This window comes from Phoenix dactylifera, chromosome 8 (assembly GCF_009389715.1).
Source record: "Phoenix dactylifera cultivar Barhee BC4 chromosome 8, palm_55x_up_171113_PBpolish2nd_filt_p, whole genome shotgun sequence".
Lineage (NCBI taxonomy): Eukaryota > Viridiplantae > Streptophyta > Magnoliopsida > Arecales > Arecaceae > Phoenix > Phoenix dactylifera.
The window spans coordinates 15,694,265-15,709,037 of NC_052399.1; the positions used below are offsets into that span (position 1 = coordinate 15,694,265).

Sequence of the window (14,773 nt, forward strand, 5' to 3'; positions counted from 1 at the left end):
TGTGTGTTTTATTTTTTAATTAGACAAAAGTTTTAAAACACCCAATTCACCCCCCCTCTTGGGTGACCATCTCTGGGCAACACTAACACCCTCGCCTTTGCCTATCCACATCGGCACTGTTGTCTAATAATTGTTAGACAGGATGTCTGACCTAAAAACAAAGTTATTAACCATTAAGAAGAAATCCGCTCACACTGCCTACTTTGAGATCCATAATTACTGCAACTAAGAACCGGCAAGCATAGCTAAGCCACTTAGCAGGCATCTAGAGTAGCATCTTTTGACAACAAAAATTAGTATTCTTATTAGCCAACAAGGATCTCATTAACCCTACAAACCTCATTTTAGGCATAGTAATTTACCAAGACATTGCACTGTTGTCTAATAATTGTTAGACAGGATGTCTAACCTAAAAACAAAATTATTAACCATTAAGAAGAAATTCGCTCACACTACCTACTTTGAGATCCATGATTACTATAACTAAGAACCGGCAAGCATAGCCAAGCTACTTAGCAGGCATCTAGAGTAGCATCTTTTGACAACAAAAATTAGTATTCTTATTAGCCAACAAGGATCTCATTAACCTTACAAACCTCATTTTAGGCATAGTAATTTACCAAGACATTGCGATAGCCATGTAGGCACCATCATAGTTGTTGCTTAGCTCCTTTAATCCATCCGATGTATCCATCTTAAAGCATTTACGAGATCTAAGGTCCCCCGTTGCTGTGAAAGACTAGATGGTCTTTCGATCAAACCTGAACCCTAAATCAAAATGTTAGATAGCATAATGGATCATGTACATTTAATTTATATTAGGATTTTTGCATATATAACACTTGAAAATACTCAATTGCATATTCATTCTTATAAAGTTGAAATCTGCATATTTACTCCTAGATCGAGTTCTTTTTGCATATCTATTCCTGCAGTAACTTAACGTCAAATGGTGTTGTTAAATAACCATCAGAGTGTTATTAAATTTATGAAATGTTATTTTTGCTTTCATAGAAGAAGCTCTAAACATTAACATTAAAACATTATTCAAAAGATGATGTGGTTAAATTGTTATTAAATTTATGAAATAATCCTTTACTCTCTCAAATCTGACTCTAAATATTAAAATTAAAATTAAGATGTTGTTTAAAAGCTGAATCATACCCTTACCATCTAGTAAAGCATAAAACTTTTAACCACCAAGATAATATTTGGTAATAACTTAAAATGCTGATTCATTTTACTTGCCATGAATGAAATTATCTCTACTAGCTTATGAAAACTGATGCAATACAAACTTCATTGTCTTTTTGGATTTTTTTTCAAAACTTTGTTATTTAAAATAATCAAAAGATATTAAAAAGTACTGTTAGTTCTATGTGTTTTTCTACATCATATATTATTTTCCATGAAAGTTTTTCTTTTAAAAATTACATGATTTATGATATTTTTTTCTAATGAACCGTTACTTTAAGGTGTCATTGAGTGTTGTCTTAGTAGTTTAGAGTTTTGTATTGTTTTAAATTTAATTTTTCCAGAGTCATTCATGTGAGGGTAAAAATATCATTTCATAAATCTATTAACATTTTATTTGTAATTTAATAATGTTGTCTAATGTGAGTGATGGCAAAACTAACTATGTAAAAAGAACTTGATCTAGGAATAATTTTATAAATTATAATTTTGCAATGGTAAATATACAATTGGGAATTATACAATGGTATACAAGCCAAATCTCATTTATATTATTATTCTAATTTAGAAAATAATTTATGTTGGTTTTAGATATAAAATCTCCCACTAAGCAACAATTAGCATTTCCAACCAATCATGGCTCTATACACGATTTCCGTGCATGTCAGTTGGGGTGGTAATTGGGCAGGTTAAGTTGGATTCAGATTAGATCATGTCAAGTTTGAATCAAGAACTCTTTTGCTCATACCCATCCCATTTATATAATTTTTTTTTTAAAAAAACCCATCATATTTATATGTGTTGTAAAGAATAAATCCATATATTTTTTTTATCTTAGCCATAGTCCATAGACTAAAATAGAAAATTAATTTAAATGGGAAAAAAATCATAAATCCAAAAAAGACATTGGCTAGACCACCTTCTCTTCGCTCTATTTTATTTTGTTCTATTTTTTGGTCATTATTTGCACAGACTTTCTTATCATCTAAATAGATCTTTAGTTTAAGCCATGGTTCATCGCATAACAATAATCAGATTGCATGATGGATGTTAATAATTTAATTAATACATAATGATCTATCCAAGTTAAATAGCCAAATCTAACCCAATTATAATCGAATAAATCTTAATTACGTAGTATAAATTTAAATTAAGTATAAAAATTCTCAGCCAAATTTATTCATATCTTATCAGAATGAAGGCAAACTGGCTCTGGCTGGCAAGTCTAGGTCAGAATTTGTTACTTCCATAAGCCGGCCTTGCCGCAATACACACGTAGACAAGTTGTGAGATGATCCTAGTTTGGATGTTCCGAGTTTGAGCTAAAATGATCAGAGGGACGCGCAAATCTCAAAACCTGCCGTGTATTGAGATCAAAGTTCGCACCGGCTTGCCGAGAAAAACCGTGCCCAAGAAAACACGGAGAAAATTTTCCGGCCCAACGTTTAGGCATCAGCCGACTCCTCCTTTATCCACCTCTTCCCATTTCCCCTCCGCACGCGCCCCGCGGTTCCAAAGCAGCGAGACATGCTCCATTCTCATCACCTCCTCTCCCGCTTCTCCCCTCTCCCTCCGTCCCGCCACCAACCCCAACCGCCCCATTCCCCACCTCTCTTTTGCCTCCGCCCCGCCCCCGCCGGCCGGACGGCCGTCCGCGCCGCGGGGCCCCGCCGGTGGCTCGCCGAGCTTCCCGAGGCCGTGGCCCCTCCGCCGCAAGGTTCCGACGATGGTGGCGGCCCCGTCGAGCTCCCGCCCTCGTCAACCTCCACCCTCTTTGCCGTTGGCGACAACCCTTCCTCTCTCCAGACCGCCACCAGCATCCTCCTCACCGGCGCCATCTCCGTCTTCCTCTACCGCTCCCTCCGCCGCCGCGCCAAGCGCGCCAAGGAACTGGTACCCCTTTTCCCTCCTCCCTTGCTCTCTCCCTCTCTCTCTCTGTGTGTGCGTATGTTTGATTACACTCTTATCTGAGGGGGTACTTGCTTGGTGGTCTAGAGGGTGAGGTCGACTGGGATGAAGAAGACGAAGGATCTTAAGGAGGAGGCTTTGGATAACTTGAAGGCCATTGGGGTGGCTCCGGTGGCTCCGGTGGAGGCTGGGGCCCCGCCCTCCCCTGTGCAGGCCTTTTTAGGTTCCATTGCAGCTGGCGTCATTGCTGTCATCCTCTACAAGTTCACCACCACCATAGAGGCTGCTCTCAATCGCCAGGCAGTCTCGGATAGCTTCTCGGTCAGTGCCGCGTTTGCATGTTTTATGAGCTTCTCTAGTGTTTGAATTTGTTCTGTTCTGTGCCATTTTGCTGATTTGATTAATAATTAGAATCAATTCCAAAGTTATTTCGTTGGCCTTTTTTTCTTTGAATTGGGCCTTTATTAGTTCAGCTAGAATCTTCTATGATGCTCCAACTTGTGATATGTTTTTCCCACCAAACAGAGACACGTACCCTGGAAAATGGAGAGCGGGAAAATAGTATTATACATTGCATTAGCTAAATTAGAGTCTTTCATTTGGCTTCCATTTCATGTGTGTTTTGCAAGATAACTTATTTTGTTAGGAACCAAAGTGACCATATGCATAGGCTTAACCTTGTAACAACCATGGGTTGCTTGCTCAATAATCACTGCCTCTGTAGTAGTTTGCTCTAGTGAGAAAAATTAACATGATGATGTCATGTTAATTAAGTTATAGTGGCATAAACATGTGCATAGAGTGATAAAACGAGGAAGAGATCCGGAAGAATGTAATGGAAAATTAGGTAATAATAAGAGAACAAGAAGGAATAATAAGAGAAGACAAAATGTTTGACTCTTTGGTTCTTTCAGTTCAAACTGGTCAGCATGTTATTAGAGAACTCTTTTGCTGTAGAGTTCCAGTATTATGGGAGCAACTTACATTATGGTTTATGTTTGATGCCATAGTTTACTAAATCTTACTTTTTGGATCAAGTTGATCTTAGTAAATCTATTAGTAGTTCATAGTAAAGGTGCCCAAAGCATGTACTGTTATGTCATCATTAGAACCCATAGGATCACTGATTTATTCTACAAAACAACTAAAGCAGTTTCGGGTTACAATAATATTTTTGCGAGAAAATGTTTTGCGATTGGCTTCGAACAATTGTGGCTTAAAGTAAATTGGATTTTGTTTTTTTGTGATTCAACTTCCAAGGCATTATGATTTGGATCACATGTCCATCCAAATGCTATCCATGGAACTTCTTTTTATCCTTTTTTCCTTATGCCTAACATAATTTATCAGCTCAAACTTCAAAGTAAGTCAAATCAAAATCATCACATCCAATTTATGTCGAACTGATATGTTCTGTAAAGCACATGGAGGAAATGATAAAGGGAAGACCCATGGATGGTATTTGCATGGATGTGGATGGGATATGGAGTACAGCACTTTTGAAGATTAAAACTATAAACCAATATTTACATCTAGAAGCTTGTCCTTAAGAATATAGTCATTTATAATTCATATTTCAACTAGATGGATGGGCTTCAAGGATAAAGTATCTCCCATCTTTATGTAAATATTATTGGTAAATGATCATGAGGTAAGTTCATAAATATGAAAAGAATGCAACTGCAATTTTTCTGTAAAAATCTTGTTATTCTACAATAGTTTGCCAGCCTTATAGCTTCAATCTTTACATTGTGCTTTCAGTATTTCGAAACAATTCACACGATAGCATGTTTTGGCTCATGTAGACATGTTGATTGGTCATCTTTAATTGGATTTGAAACTCCAAGTAATGTTGTATAGAGATTACAGACACTGAGTGAGGAGTAGAAATTCCATGACATGAAAATTATAATCATCTGACTTTGTCAAAGAACCATGTGGACAGTGAGGTCAAACGTATTTAGCATGGGATAAAATATTACCATGGGGAGGGGCCACATTGAGGTTGAGGGAGAAAAGTTGGATATGAAGAATTCTTTGTGGAAGAGCTTTATAGATTGTTTAATGAGCTTGACCTTGTGATTGGAGAGGCAAATATCATGAACATCAAAAAATGATTATGTTATTCTATCAACACTTGTAATCTAAATAAAATTTTTGTAAGGGAATCAGGGGCTATTATGTCACAAAAATTTGGCAAGCACAGAAATACAGGGTATATGTTTGTTTCATCGGAATACATTAATCCTGTCAAATTGGGAGGACATCTTCCATGTATCTTCCAACGTGTTGCCACAATAACTCCCTTTCGAGCTCTACAGTAGCTGGGCCCCATGCTTTTATTCTTTTTCCTTTCTTTTTTTCTTTCATTTGATGAGTTGTCATTCAACATGAAATCCTATCACAGTGGACCCAAACTGGCAATCTCTGAAAAAATGGGCATCACACTTGTACAAAACCTTAAAACTCCTTACTGCTAATCTTAACAAAGCATCTTCACTGGAAAATTTAGCTCATGAAATTTTGTTAGCCAATTTTTTGCATTTTGACTGACTCTGATGAAAAGACCACTACCTATTTCTGACACATCATATGCTCAAATTGATATCCTGCTAATTTTTTTCGCTTGTTGACGAATTTGACGACTTTATAGTGCAGTTTCTCTATCTAAAGAAAACTCGCATGCGAATTGGTGACTTTATGAGTATTCTTGGTCCCTTGATCAATTTTCTCTAATAGCAAAATTATGACTTGAGTAGCCCTTGGCTTTAGGTAACCTGACATGTTACTACTAATTTCATCTTTCGGTGCATGAATCTTGTGTCTCAGAAGTGGCAATGTTTAAGTATATTTCGGTGCTGCTGCATCTGTTTTATTATGCCAATCATCTTCAACTTTCCTTAACCAAGTAGATCTTTAGCTGTTGTAGATAATACACCTTTCATATCCCCCTCAAAGAGATGTCTTTTCTGCACAGGGTGCTGTACTTCAATTTTGATGACTAATATGATATCATGCTAAATTTTTTTTTGTAAATAACTTTAAGATCTGCATGCTTTTTTTGATGGTCTTGCAAGATCTTAATCAGTAGTTGAAAATTGCTTCATGTATTTCACAGTATTATTTGTTTGTATCAGAAAAAGATGATCTTAAATCTAGAAGACAGTTGACAGGAAGGAAAGCCTAGATATTGGAGCATTCACATGTCACTCCAAAGAAATGAATTATTTTACCTAATCTATGAGGATGCGAAATGGCAATGACCTGATTCAAAGTCATTTTGGCATATCTAAGTTTATTTTTCTTCGCGATCGTTGCTCTTTTACTCAGTAAGCAACTGATTGAGCTTTGTTATCAAGTTGTCTGATCTACAAGCAAGTGAAGGGCTTCTTGCCCTCATGATAGATACCAATACTGAAGCTAAACCATGTTTTTTTTTTTTGTTCAATGATGAGGAAAACAAATATAACTCTAACTATTGAATTGTTACTTTACAGATCAATAAATAAAAATAACAACTAATAAGATCAAATTGTTAGCAGGTATGATGAAATTAGTTGTTGATCTTAAACAAGACTAATGAGTAGCGAGACTAGGTCCAAATGAGCGGTAATCAATTCCTTTTGGATTGGATTAGCATCCACGTCCATGTAGGTAAAAGAATTATACATAACCAAAGGTTCAGAATGTAGCTGCACGCAGCGTGGCATGCTTCTACTACCATGCATGAGAACTTGGCAGACAAATGACGCAGTAATTTCATGAAGGCAAAAGGCATGTCTTCAGACGTAGAGGCAAAAGAGTGTTCTTAAATAGCTGGAAACTCAGGAAATGAACATTAAGGGTGGGTGATGACTTATCAAGCATTTATACTGTTACTCATGAATGGACTTCACAATGATATGATGTATATCTGGAATATTATTTATCAGTTTCCACTTCCAATATATTAAGGAAGGGGTTAAAATTGAGTAGTGTAATTTTTAACAAGAACAAAAAGAACTGCAAAATGGGAAGAACTAAAAAGAAAACTGGTATTCTCCATTGCGTGATGATTTTTAGTCATAATATTTCTTTTGGTTAGTATATATGAGAATAAAAACATAAAGGCAGAGTGTCATGACAAGCAAGAAAACCAATAAACGGCAAAAGGAGCCTCTTTCACGTTTAAATAGATAATCTTGATTTGGTTGAACGCTAGTCTTCACTAGAATATTAAAGGTTGAACTTGAATAGTTTTTTTTTGCAAGCTCTGAGATAGAATCCTTTAATCTTCCACTGAGGCCGTAAGTTATGTTGTTAGCCTGTACAATGTTCTTCTATTTAACTTTTCTTGTGGTGACATCATTTATATCCTGCCTGGAACTTCACACTTTTTCGTCACACAAAATAGAAGTAAAGAGAAAGAGGCCTGTTTTCAAAGAAATCAATTAAGTAGTCCTGATAATTTGACATAAAATAGATACAATTTCAGGGCAAACAAAATAATATCTGCTGCTTCATCCATTCACTGCTAGCATGATAATGTGAATACCGACACTTCCTGTAATGTCAAAATGCAGATCTTAATAGTTCATTGGATTTATCCTTTAGTACAGGCCACCATTCACTGTGCCCTTTGCCATACTGTGAACTTCAGTCAGCTCCATGCCTATATCTTGATATTATGTTCTATATGGGGCATATGCCCTTTCAACTTGTGTTACACACTCATGTACGGCTCCATCAATACATGCGGCATGCATATCCGAACCGGGTTCATGTCAAACAGTTCTTTTGTTTTCCAGCTTTTATAGATGGATGGATAGTCTGACTCGTCCAATAATGAGTTCAACCCACTATAATAATGTTGGAAGTGATCTTTTTTTTCCTTTTTAAAGATTCGTCGAGGTTATAGATATTGAAATAACTTTGTAAAATATCCCTTTTCTTGTATCTCTCAACAAAGAAGAAAGTTTGAAGAATACATGTAGTGAAAGACCATAACAAATAATATATATTCTAATATTTTTTATACAATATTGAAAAATAAATAATTTAATTATAATTATTTTACACATATCCCTATATCTCCTTTTTTTTTTCCTTCCTTGCCGATTCAAACACTTAAGACATCCAAATTCAACTCTCATCTCCGTGTCCATGCAACATTGTTTCAACTAGCATATTCATTTTGCCTATTAGGAGTAATCCATTGTTAAGTTATCATTTAATGATCGAGAACAAACAATCAGATTGTCTGAATTTTTTCCTATTTGCCTAATAGATTTTATTTTTGTTATTTTTCAGGTTCGACAAATCACCATAACAATAAGGTGTGCCCTCATCATTTTCCATTGGGCAACTTGTTCACATCGGACTCCTTTAGAGTTCTCACAAACTTCTCACCTTCTTTCTTCAGGACCATCGTGAATGGTTTGTGCTACCTTGCAACTTGTGTTTTTGGAATTAATTCCATCGGTTTGCTGCTCTACTCCATTCAGCTTACCATCAGTTCTCTCATGGAAACTTTTTCTGGTGACTCACCATCTGCTAAGAAAGAAGGTGGACAGCCAAACACGATGGCTCCTGCAGAGAGCTCCACAGCTGATTTGGAATCTGGAAGCAATGACATGCAGCAAAATTCAGGTGAAAATAAAGATTAGTACAGCAAGAGAATATGATTGGCGGGAGGTTTGATTTCTTTCTCCCCTGTGCAGAATCCGTTCTTGTTCCCTTCTGGTTGTCATAGCCTTTGCTTAGATAAATAAAAACAAATGCAAGTTTTGACTTTCGAAGTAGCTTGCACCAATGCTTCAAATGCTAACGGGTATAATTCATCAGATCGTACAGCAATAAGACCGGTTCTCTAAGACCCTCTCATACTTGCAGACAGGGCATGCAACGAAGTACAGTATCAAGTTATGGTGCCATCCTCGTATAGAAAGAGGGTGATCATAGGAAATCGAGTGATTGTTACCTCTCTATTGTTCAGAGGATGTCATGGTCCAAATACTGAGAGAGGGTGATCCAGGATTTTCAGATTACTGCAGCTGTAAGTGCTCCTGCAGGAGCTCATGGCATGATGCGCATGGCCATGAAGGCTTATGAAGCTATGCGGGCTGTGCCTAGGGCCATGGAGTCATGTCATGGAGTCACGTTACCTTGGTAGGACCGAGGGCTTTTTGTAGCCTCAGATGCCTAAATATCTCAATAAAACAGTAGTAGGCGAATTTTCTCCACCCTTATATGTTGCTTTTCCAGGGAGCATTGGCTTGGAAAATTCCCCTAGTAGAGCCCCCTTCTCAAGTTTGCAAATTTTGTCTAGCTATCGACCCTTCTAACTTCGTATTGGAAACTTGCACATCTTTACCTTCAGCACCGAATGAAGCAGGGCCTCGTTTCAAAGTTTCAGCTGCATACTAATTACTGGGTGGATGATGTTAAGTGCTGGCTTTCTGACACAATTAATCAAAATCTATAGGACAGCAATCGGCACCGCTGAGTTGGACTTGGCATTGGCATGGGACCTAGCAGAGCTTGGATCCGTGCAGTGGTGGGTCCAAATAATGCTGTCCAAAGCCTTAAAAGCAGATCTAAGCATCCAACAGGTAGCTTAGCCGTAGCCATCCTGGGAAGACAGACGCTGTTGAATCACTGCACTGCATTGTTTGGTATGGGTTCCTTTTCTTTTGACTTGCTGCTGAGATGCATGGGCCATAGGAAACTGGTTATGGGCAAGAAACACTTCAAATCATGTTAAGAAAGCTGGTAAAGGGGGATGGATGTGGGAGAAGGGTGATGACGATGGTAGAGAAGGATACTATGCATCACCTCCCAATCATGGATGTCAGTCACAGGTCCCTCCAACTTCTTTTGTTTGGCCCTTTATTCAGTGGCCGGCAGGGGACAGCCATAGGCGAGCGGATATTTCGTTTAGTGGCTAAAGTCACATCCTTCTGGGAAGATCTTGGGCAAGATTACGCCATTATTGTACTAGTTGTGGCTTAAATGGGTCACACTGTTTGTGAAAGAAAGGGCATTAGTTTTGAATTAGTGTACTTGTGTACAGTGGGGTTGCGGATAAGATTTTATTATTATTATTATTGATTGACAACTCGAAGTTGCTTGCTGTAATGGCTGTTAGAATAGTTACCTCTAAATTCAGATACGATCGGTTGTTTTACATCTCTGTAAACCCGATTCCTGTACAATGCTTTAAAAATGATATAGAACTTTAGCAAAGTTAGATGATATGTGCAATTTGGCATGAAATTTCAAGTTACTTGAGTTTAATGTGATTAATCCTTTGAAAAAAGACAGTTTCACCAAAGATTCCACAAGCTTTCTTGGTTGTCAATGCTGTGCTTTTGCATAAGTGAAGCAGGCTTTAGCAGAAGATAGTTTAGTTTGCCTATGAAAGTTCCAAAGGCCGGTAGACTGACACTCTTATTCCTAAACGTCGAGCTTGTTTGAGAATTGAGAGCAAAATTAGGTTCTTTGGTCATAGGGTATTCTATGAATGATGCAAACTTATAACCAAATAGCCTAGGGTATGCTGCAACGAGGTCTACAAACACAAGTTCAATGAAGCATCAATCAACCATACCGTCCTTCACGGTAGCTTGATCATCATAAGAGGCATACCAAAGAGAGCTTATTAGGGCTATCAAATTTGCAGTTCGTCCAAGAGTATTACTTTTGTTCATCTCATTTCATTTCAAAATACAAAATGATAATTAATGACATTAATATCATCTTGATTGTTATTTTCAAATAAAAAATTATTATCCATAAGTTATGGCATACATTACATGAGGAATGATGTCTTATAAAGTTGTGTTACGACAGCAGAAATTTGCTCAAAATGCAAGTTTGAATCAACCTCTCACAAAAGTTAATGGCTCAAGTTTGTCATGATCCATGCTTAAGATTAGCTTGGCTGGCTGGAATTAGGCTTATTTACGCTCTCATAGAGTTATAGTTCATAAGAAAGTTAGAACAGATGGTAAAATAGGATGAAAATCATATTTTTCTTAGGTAGGAAAATACTAGCTGGGTTTTGTAGTCCTCAAATAAATTAAAATTTCCATGCTTGGAGAGCAAAGAGAAGAATGAAGTAAAAATATTTTGCGCATAGACTGCCAAAATATATCTTGTTTTCGTTTCTTTTCCTTCACTTTTCCAGCACAAACAATGATCATGAGGAGCTAAAACATTGCTTAACTACAAGGGATCTCCAATGGCAAACAAACTATTATTGCTGTTCAAGTTCTACGCAAAGAGCAACAACAAGGACAGGAAGCCGATTTCACTGTATCACACAATTAAAGCAACACGCAACAACACCAGCGTTCATAGTTCCGTATACACACAAACCGACAAAATATCCCGAGGCTTGGCGACTCGGCTCAGAAGCCGATGCCGGCCGCGCCGATGGGCCGATGCCGGTCCTTCCAGAAGCAGGCGTCCGGCGCCAGCCTGGCCGACGACCTCATCGGCTCCGACTTGCACCGCGTCAGCACGAACGGCCCGTAGGCCGCCGGCTTCCGCACGGCGGCGGCGCTCATCAACTTCTGCTCGACGGCCGTCGCGGTGGGCGGCGCCGGTGGCGGAGGCGGCGGCGAGGCCTGGAGGAGCGCCGGCTCAGCGGGTGCGGTCGCCTCCTTCTTGTCACCGCCCATGTCCTTGCTTCTCTCTACCTTTTCGGTCTTTGCTCGCTCTCCTGCACCTCCTCCGCCGTTGCCGCCCCCGCCACCTTTTGGGTGGTGCCGGCGGTGGTGGTGAGGGCGCCACCGGAGGAAATCGGTGCTGCAGACCCACGTCTCCTTGGAGACCTCCATTGAAAGCTTGGGCTCGTACATCATTAGTAGAAGGCAGTCCGGCAGCTCTCTTCTCTTCCCCGCCTCCTCACCTTCAACTCCTTCCTCTCCCTTGCCGTCCGCCTCTTCTATTCTTCCTTCTTCTCCATTTACTTCGGTTTCTCCCACTTCTGTAGCCTCTGGCTTTTCTATTGCCTCGGTCTCTCTCGCTTCCTCTCCCTCCGCTGAGCTGTCTTCTTCTTTCTTCTCCTCCTCCCCTTCACGAAAGGCATTCTCTTCTTCGGGAATGAGGCCTCCTTTGTCAACGGAGAAGCTCCATCTTCTCCTACGTTCCACGGAGAAACTGGCTCTCCTCGCTTCTTTCTCGCTGGAGTAGCTGTGACTCCTTACATCCCTCTCCGTGGAAAAGCTGTGCCGCCTCCTTTCCTTGTTTTTGGAAGAGGAGCTGCGCCCCGCTCCTTCCTTTGCTTTCGAAAGCCATTTGTGGTTGTGGGATCTCCTCTCTGCCTTGCCCATGGAAGAAGAGCAGCTACTGGACCTTCTGCCTTTCTCCTCTTCCCCTTCCTTTTCTTCTTCTCTTTCCGGCGAAAAGGTCACCTCTTTCAACACTATCTCCTCCGACTTCGGCGGCAAATGAGCATCCACTGCTTCTTCTCTTGGCGAGTTCCTCTGCACATTAACCCAGTCAGCAGAAGACCCTTCCTTTTCTTGCTTCCCCTCACAAGATCTCTGTTGTTTCTCCTCCTCTGCTGAGCTTCCCATTTCTACAAGAGCTCCATCCAAGGTCGCGCCCGGAGAAATTTTCTCTTCTTCTGCCTCCTCTTCACCTACTTCCCCTGTTTCTGGAATAACTTTAGCAGCAGCGCCGGCTTCTTCATCTCGCTCCGCTCCAACCTCTTCTCTGTCCACTTCTACACGACCGAAGAGATGCTGCCCAACTTCAACGCCATCTTCTTCCTCTTGCTCCTCCTCCGCTTCTTCGACCTTCGCAGCTGGAGAACCCCAAAACCGGTTAGCCAGTGCTGCCATTCGGACCGGATCGGACCTGCACCTCATCAGCAGCAGAGCATTCCTCGGCGGAATGCACACACTATCCCTCGCCGCCGCCACCTCCTCCACCTCCTCCTCATCTGTCACCACCAAAACCTCATCTTTCTTTTCCCCCCCATTTCCATTCGCCACTTCCAGCTCCAAACCCGCCACTCCTATCTTCTCCCTCTCTCCAATCACCAGATCCAGCTCTCCTTTCCCCCTTCCTTCGAGCACCAAACCCACCACCTTCCCCCTCTTCCCCTCCCCCTCCTGCATCGCCATCAGCCACCTCGCGAGCACTTGCCCACAAGAGCTCGCGGTCCTCTTCTCTTCGCATTCCCTTCTCTTCTCTTCCCCTGTTCTCGAGGAAGAGCAGGGAGAGCTTCCGCAAGGGAAGAAGCAATTGAGCTCCGATCCCAACGACCGCAGCGCCCCGCAGATGCTCGCCGGCAGCTGATGCATCCACCTCTCGTTCTTTCTCGGCAGGCACTCCTCCGTCCTCCTAAAGCTCGCCTCTTTTCCGCTTCCCCTCTTCGATCTCGACCTCGCCATCGCCGCCGCCGCTTTCGCCTTGGCCTTCTTCTTCTTGCTCTTCACCCTCACCTGGCCGATGCACGTTACCTTGGGGGACGACGGCTCCGCGGCCTCGAACGCGCACCCTTTCCTCCTCCCCCCGCCGCCGCCGGTCGCCACTCCGGCGGGGAACATCGGGGACTGGCCGCCCTTGAGGCTCCCGCTGCTCCGAAGGCGTCTGCTCAGCGACGCGGACAGCGACGGCGCCGGCGGTTCCCGGCCGCGGCCGGGGCTGAGGAGGGACTTGGACGAGGGGACTCTCATGGCAGTGGCGGCGCAGGCGGATGTGGCGGAGGACGAATGACGTGCGGTGAAGCAGATGAAGAGCTCGCTCCCGCCTCCGCCGCCGCTCCGGTGGGACTGCGCCCTCTCTCCTGCTTCCGTTGTCTTTTTCTTCCTCATTTATCTCGCATTTATCTGACCATTAGAGAAGAGTGTGAGACCTTCTTGGGACCAAGCAAGCGAGCATAAAAGACTAGGGTTTATCTGCCTTTTTTAGGGCGCTGGATGCCGGCGGAGCTGTATTAGATGGAGCTAGGGCACAGCGAGAGGAAAGAAGAAAATTGTGCATGACCAAGGCCACCACCTTTTCTAAATGCTTGCTACTAGAGCAACCTTGTATGCAATGTTCTTTTATAAGTTAACTTTCTAGCATTAGGCGGGTGAAATTATCATGATTGATCCAAGAGGAAAGTAGTACTGGATGAATGATTATGGCCCTATCAAGCAATACACATAATTAATAATTATGACCCTACCTTATTAAACATGTTTGATGAGCAAGTATTTGTTAGATGCTGGCTAGCCTCTCAAATGAGTCCAAAAGAATACTTACATATACCTATTATTTTTTAATCAATCAGTAAAGATATTTTGTTTGGTATTATTGTTGTTTTTGATTTTTTTTTCCTACAATAGTGGAATACTATATAAAACTTGATGTTGGAGATGGCATTTACATAATACTTATCCTATCCCTTCATTTTGTTTTCATTTTTTTTTGAAAGCAATAAAACTTTTTTTCCTAAAAACCCTAAAGTTTTACAAATAAATTAAAAAAATAAAAATATTTTCATATCTTTCTGCTTTTTAAAAATCAAAATCAATGCAAAAGGACCCTTAATTTTTATACTTTTACTTTAGTTTTATAATTAATTTAATGAGAAATGGTAGAACCTGAAATAAAAAACAACACGAGAGATATCAGAATGATGAGTTATTACTATTCTAAAAGATTAGGCGATTTTGACCGGAGATGTAGATGG

The 14,773-nt window shown here is 40.8% G+C and overlaps 2 protein-coding genes across 2 annotated transcripts; one reads left to right on the top strand and one right to left on the bottom strand.

Annotated features, from left to right (window-relative positions):
- Window positions 1–2,636: 2,636 nt before the first annotated feature.
- On the top strand, window positions 2,637–10,337 carry LOC103702571. The gene is made up of 4 exons (XM_026802742.1): window positions 2,637–3,087; window positions 3,190–3,423; window positions 8,392–8,417; window positions 8,504–10,337. The coding sequence occupies exons 1-4, from the start codon at window positions 2,722–2,724 to the stop codon at window positions 8,745–8,747; spliced, it is 870 nt and encodes a 289-aa protein (XP_026658543.1). The 5' UTR covers window positions 2,637–2,721; the 3' UTR covers window positions 8,748–10,337.
- A 947-nt stretch (window positions 10,338–11,284) lies between these two features.
- Window positions 11,285–14,242, bottom strand: LOC103702466. Its single transcript, XM_026802743.2, has one exon. The coding sequence runs from the start codon at window positions 13,908–13,910 to the stop codon at window positions 11,493–11,495; it is 2,418 nt and encodes an 805-aa protein (XP_026658544.1). The 5' UTR covers window positions 13,911–14,242; the 3' UTR covers window positions 11,285–11,492.
- Between the last annotated feature and the right edge of the window lie 531 nt (window positions 14,243–14,773).

What these genes read in the sequence shown, in the direction of transcription:
- LOC103702571 (XM_026802742.1), top strand. Translation starts at nt 2,722, where the DNA reads ATGCTCCATTCTCATCACCTCCTCTCCCGCTTCTCCCCTCTCCCTCCG. An exon ending in CAGTCTCGGATAGCTTCTCG is followed by an intron (nt 3,424 to 8,391) that starts GTCAGTGCCGCG and finishes GTTATTTTTCAG; the next exon opens with GTTCGACAAATCACCATAAC. An exon ending in CAAATCACCATAACAATAAG is followed by an intron (nt 8,418 to 8,503) that starts GTGTGCCCTCAT and finishes TTCTTTCTTCAG; the next exon opens with GACCATCGTGAATGGTTTGT.
- LOC103702466 (XM_026802743.2), bottom strand. Translation starts at nt 13,910, where the DNA reads ATGAGGAAGAAAAAGACAACGGAAGCAGGAGAGAGGGCGCAGTCCCAC.